The following is a 6,000-nucleotide window of genomic DNA, read 5'->3' on the forward strand; positions in this document are numbered from 1 at the left end:
CGCGGAGTTTCTGAACTTGGGAATTGCGGAATTTTTAAATTTAGGAATTGCGGACTTTGAAAATTAAGAATTTCGGAATTTTTAAATTCACGAATTACGGAATTCTTAAATTTACATCTTTCGGAATTTTTAAGTTTTCAGAAATTTAAGATTCTCAAGTTCTCCAATTTTTCAATCTTTCAGTTCTTCTACTTTTAAATTTTCAAAATTCCAAAGTTTCGACATCCCGAAATTTTCCAGTCCTTCAGTTCCCGATTTTTCAAATTTTCAAAATTCCAAAGTTTCGATGTCTCGAAATGTCTCCAAACTTTGAAAATTTCTTAATTTCCAGATTCTCAGCTTTAAAAATATTCAAATTCAAAAGTGTCCAAACCCTCGCTTATTCAAGCCTACGAACTTTCGAATCGTCGTATTTTCCCCATTCAAAAATTTTAATTAAAAATTCCAGAAAAATATCTAAAGAAAATTTAACCTACACAAAAGTCTCTCCGTTAACGTACACAAATCATCGAGATTATGCAACAATGGAATTGAATCCTTCTCCCTTTTTGCTCATATTCCATTGTCCATTTCTCCTCAAATATGACTTAAACTCAGCGAGAAAGCAATAATCCACCAATTTATCCGCAAAATTCGCAATCCGTGAATTCATATTTCTGGCCAGCGTCCATCACCTCTGCAAGTTGGTCCTTGCCTGGTCGTTGTATTCTCCACATCACTATTTCGAAACGACAAACTGCCGACAATGAAATTTCAGAAACGACGATCATTGGAACGAAACCAACTGTAACGTACTGAATTGATCTCAATTGGCGAGCAATGTTCCAATTGGCATTCATCTTCATGTTGCTTTATATCCTTTTCTTTCTTTTCTACTTTCGCAGACATGGGTATTACAATTTGGATTTTTTCTCGATACACCTTTCTATTTTACATCCTCAAATTTTCCAATTTTCTGGGATGACAAAATATCGTCGATATTGGAACATAGCAATCAGAAGGAATTCTTGCACGAATCTTCTTTTACGGTGCAGTTACAAATTGCAACGATAAAATTAGAAACGGAGAAGTATGTCGGTAAATAATTGAGCAGTTTAACCAAAAAGTTAATTTGTCTTAAAGGGTTAATTGGTAATTAAGACATTATAACAGTAAAATTATGCAATGATATTGGAACGTGTAAAATGTGAATCACAAAGTTCCACCGATACGGAAATACGCCTGTTCTTTAAGGTTTCTTGATTTTCAATTTTGGGAATTTTATATAATCGAAATTTTCCGAAAAATTAATTTTCATATTCGAAAATTTTATCGTAAATATTGAACAGCTGTGCTAGCCTTTCATTGCCATTGCCAGATAAAGAAACGTTAATTAGGAACGAGCCTTCGAAAGCTTTTTGCTTACATTAGATAAATTCACGTAGATTGCATAAGTATGCAAAACTAGATACATAAACATTAAGTAATAGAAGGCTAAGTTGTCATTTTAAGAGTCTAGTATTTCTTTACTTGAAGTAACAGAAAATTGTTCCGATGAAATTGCTTTTTAATTGTCTTTAATTATGACCATCGACGAATTTTCAATTGAAAATTTTTACTTACATCTTCATTTACTTGTTAGACATATTTTTCCTTCGAGCGCTGACTGATACCGACTAATTTATCGTTCACCCTCATTTTTCGTCTGCCAACCATGATCAATATGAATTATAAAAAAGATAAGAAATAAGACCAATGAAAAACTAATATTAATATTGATAAAATGAAGGCAAAAAAAAAAAATAAGACCAGTAAGAAATTAAGATAGAAAGAATATTATCAATAAGAAAGTGAGACCAATGAGAACCATAAAATGTGTAAAAAATTCGACGAAACAGGTACTCGTCAGTTTTCTTAAACAAAAGAACCTTCGAATCGTACAGTTTTAAGGAATGTCGATCATTTCATTTGAAACCGGAAGAAACTTCCGACGATCTTTATCTCGTTACGATCGTTTCGCAACGATCTCATCTCGTTACAAAAATGACGAACATTGTACGTGGCACATTTTTAGAAAGAAAATGCTGCAAGCATAGAAGCAGATTATTATTTAAGCCAAAATGATTTCCACTTTTAGTACCAAACCACGTGTTTTTGGTGTTTCATTTTTCGCAAATAGAAGAAATTTCATCGATTTTATTTGACGGAGTGAATTAGTTTGATTTTTGAGTGGCTCGTTTGTTACTCCTTGCAATAAAGAAGAAAATTGTTGGAGATAGTATTCGACTGGCTAGCGGATATTCTTCGGAATTTTCTCCCTTCCTCGAGTGAGAGATACTCTCGAGAAAAAGTTTGAATTATTAATACCGACTGGAAGATGTTTCGTTTCATACTCGGGAAACAATAGTACTTCTGTTTTACTTCGAAGAAAAATTTCGTTTATTATCGAAAATCAAGAAGAGACCAGGAAAACTTCCAAATTTCTACAAAAACAGATCCTTCTTTCTATAAGAAAAATTGAATTACTATTCTTCAAGAAAACCACATAATGCACTCCAAATGAACGCAAAGTTCGTACAAAAGGAACGAAACGAGCCTGGAATTTTTCTACGAACAGAAAATTTACCAAAAAATCGCAATATTTTAAAATTTCAAAAGGGAAATAAAGTCCTATCGAAGATCAAGAAAGTCAATTTGAAAAAATTCGTCTATTGTCGAAAATCAAAAAGAGACCAAGAGAACTTCCAAATTTCTACAATAACAGATCCTGTTTCCTATTAAAAAAAATCAAGATGTAGATGTAAATCCTCCAATTGATAGAGAATTCAAACATTTCCAAATTTCCCAAGGGAAACAGAATCCCATCGAAGACGAAGAAATTCACGAAAAATCGAAAAAGACCGAAACGTGAGAATCGTGCAATCGTACTTCAAGCTCAACGAAGTGGAGAAACCAGAAGCGTAGAAATTACAAATAAAATATTCACAAGGTTTTTACTTTCGCGTTAAACAATTATCGTTCGTTTAACAAAGTACACGTTAAAAGACGCGATACGCTAATTATCCTCGCCACATATCGTTTAAGATAAGCTTTGTAATTTAATCTTCGAATTATACATATAATCGAGAGAGAGTGAAGAAGTGCGAGTGAAATAAGCACCCCTCTTACTCATACGCTATCACGTTAGGCAGTTTTTGATCTCTAATATATATAGTATTTATCTATATAGTCCAACCGACAAGAAGTCAGTAAGTTTCAACTGATACAATCGGCAACGTCAAGTATACACGAGTGACAAGAACTGAGTGTTATGGTAGCTGACTGAATATATTTACTCGACTATAACTGGATAAAACCATGATATTTACACAAGTACCTATATATATATGTAGATATTTTTAAAGGAGAATTATTCGATGCTTTTTTGAATACCGTAGTGAAGAATTTTTGAGAAGAAGAAATTGTTTACCTTTTTTTGAGAATTTTGGTGAGTTTTGTTTCTCCTTTCAATGGATTTCTTTGCGTGTAATTATGTGGTTTTAGTTGGGTTTTAATGGCTCGAACTGCTGAAGGCTTAAATTCTCATACTTTCGAGATCTCAAGTTATTAAAGCTTTAAGTCTTTAAATAGTCAAATTCTCCATTTTTCAACTATTCATATTTAAATTTCCATAGTTTTAAATTCTCAAGCTCCTGAATTCCCAAATTTTCAAATTCTGAAACTTCTAAAATCTCAGATTTCCAAATTTCGCCTTAAATTCTCATATTCCCAAACTCTCGAATTTGTAAATTTTCATATTCTCAAGTTCTCAAATTCTCAAGTATTTAAATTCTTAAATTTGCAGTCTGAAATTCTCAATTTTTGAAATATTCATATTAAAATTTCCAAAGTTTAAAATTCTCAAATCCTTAAATTCCCAAATTTTCAAATTCTCAAATTTCTAAAATCTCAAATTCTCAGATTCCCAAATTTCTCCAATTGTCAAAAACTTAAATTCTCATTCCTAAACTCTCAAAGTTTTAAATTTGCATATTCTCAAGTTCTTAAATCCTCAAATTCGCAAATACTCAAATTCCCAAAGTCTCAAATTCTCGATTTTTCAAATCCCCAAAGTCTTAAATTCTCGAATTCTTCAATTCCCACGCTCCTGAATTCCCAAATTCCTAAAATCTCAAATTCTCAAATCCTGAAGCAGTTAAATTCTCAGAACCTCAAATTTCAAAATATTTAATTTTCATGTCACACTGAAATCCAATTTAACTTGCAAAACCATTCACGGCAAATATTCTTTTATAGGTATTAACAAAAAAAAAAAAAAAAAAACAATTGCCATGAGACATTTGAAAGTACTATTTTATCTAGCATTCGTCCTTTTCATACACGTAAATGACGCATACAGAATCTTGTGCGTATTCCCGTTCAATGGAAAGAGCCACTTCCAAATGTTTGAAGCCCTTTGCAAGGGACTGGCGAAAAGGGGACACCAGATCGATATGATCAGCCATTTTCCATCGAAGAAATCGATCGCCAATTACACGGACATCATTGATTTAACCGGAGTCGGGGAGCAGGTAGTAAACAGTTTCACCGTTGAGTATGGAAGAAGTATACAACAATCGCTCACTTATCACATGGCCACGGGTTTTGGTGGTGCTCTCTGTCATGCAATGGGCATCGAAAAGATGCAAAAATTCATTAAAAATCCACCCAACGATCCGCCATACGATCTCGTCATTACAGAGGTAAATATAGTTACAGCTGTTATAGCAAAAGAAATTCTTCCTACTCGCGAGATTCTTGAAAAATTCAATCTAAAGTCGAATTTAGCTGTTTACGATCACAACACATGAGCCGTTCTTTTTGAAAATGGTATAAGTCCATTTTTGGAAAAAATGAGTTAATGGTAGTTTTAGTCAGATAAAAAAAAAAAAAAAATGGACTTGTACCACTTTCAAAAACAACGGCTCGTATTATGCGGAACATTTCACATTACGCAATTCTGGATAAGTAAAGCTGTGAGTCGATCGTAAAAACATATCGCGTAAAAAAAAAAAAGTGATAATTAGATATTACGCAATGGTGAATTATAACCAATTCTATTCTTCAACACACTGTCCACGATAACCTCTAATTTACATACACAATAGATACATATATACATTTTACAGTAATACACAAGCAAACATACAATTCTGTTTTCTTCCTATATACGGTGTCCGATAAAAAAGTGTACAATAATTTCAACTAAAAGCAAGTGTCATATTCAAAATCATTTTTCTCTGGGACTAGACTACCCACCAATGAAACAACTTATTCTACATTGTTTACTTTTAGTTTCTTTCATAAGAAATCATCTTCTTGTACTTTGTATTACGATTTATCGAACACCCTGTAAATTAAAGGAACGAAATCGATTTTTATAACGAAACGGTATTTCTATTGTTAATATTAAAGAATGCATTTGTTCCAGTATTTTGGCTCGCCGTGTTACTTAGGATTTGGTCATCTTCTGAAGACACCTGTGGCCATCGCCGTTTCATTTCTGTCAATACCATACGTAGACGACTTTATGGGAAATCCCCTCAGCTACTCCTTTTTTCCCGGTTTCTTCAACGAGAAACCTGTCGTAGACACGTTCTACGATCGTTTACAGAACTTCTTACTGAATTATCCGGAGATACTGAAGTTCCACTACTACACGTCCGACCAAACCGACATGATGAAGAAGTACCTGGGTTTACCCCATATACCAAATGTCCGAGAACTGGAGAAAAACGTGTCGCTGGCTTTAGTAAACTCTCATCACAATTTTTATGGGATCAGACCTCTTGTAAATACGGTCGTTGATGTTGGAGGGTTGCACGTAGAGAAAGACCAACCGAAATTATCTCCGGTAAATTATTTCACAATTTTCGTCGACGATTCTTCTCGGAATAGTTTCAGAATTTTGCTGGAAATTTTCTTTGAAATTTATTTTGAAAATTGGGAAAAAGTTTCTCTTGAAATTTATTTCAAAAATTG

At 33.2% G+C, this 6,000-nt stretch overlaps 2 protein-coding genes across 2 annotated transcripts in view; one reads left to right on the forward strand and one right to left on the reverse strand.

The window, feature by feature from the left end:
• LOC108577029 (calcitonin gene-related peptide type 1 receptor-like) overlaps positions 1 to 6,000 on the reverse strand; it is a 213,834-nt gene that overhangs the window by 76,080 nt on the left and 131,754 nt on the right. The window lies entirely within an intron of this gene.
• The window catches only part of LOC108577026 (UDP-glucuronosyltransferase 2C1-like), a 5,959-nt gene continuing 4,241 nt past the window's right edge, over positions 4,283 to 6,000 (forward strand). The window contains exons 1-2 of the mRNA XM_017940110.1: positions 4,283 to 4,721; positions 5,450 to 5,872. Coding sequence (XP_017795599.1) covers positions 4,311 to 4,721; positions 5,450 to 5,872 — 834 coding nt within the window. The 5' untranslated portion in view covers positions 4,283 to 4,310. The remainder of the gene's footprint in view (positions 4,722 to 5,449; positions 5,873 to 6,000) is intronic.

The sequence above is a fragment of the Habropoda laboriosa genome, unplaced genomic scaffold (assembly GCF_001263275.1).
Source record: "Habropoda laboriosa isolate 0110345459 unplaced genomic scaffold, ASM126327v1 scaffold440, whole genome shotgun sequence".
Lineage (NCBI taxonomy): Eukaryota > Metazoa > Arthropoda > Insecta > Hymenoptera > Apidae > Habropoda > Habropoda laboriosa.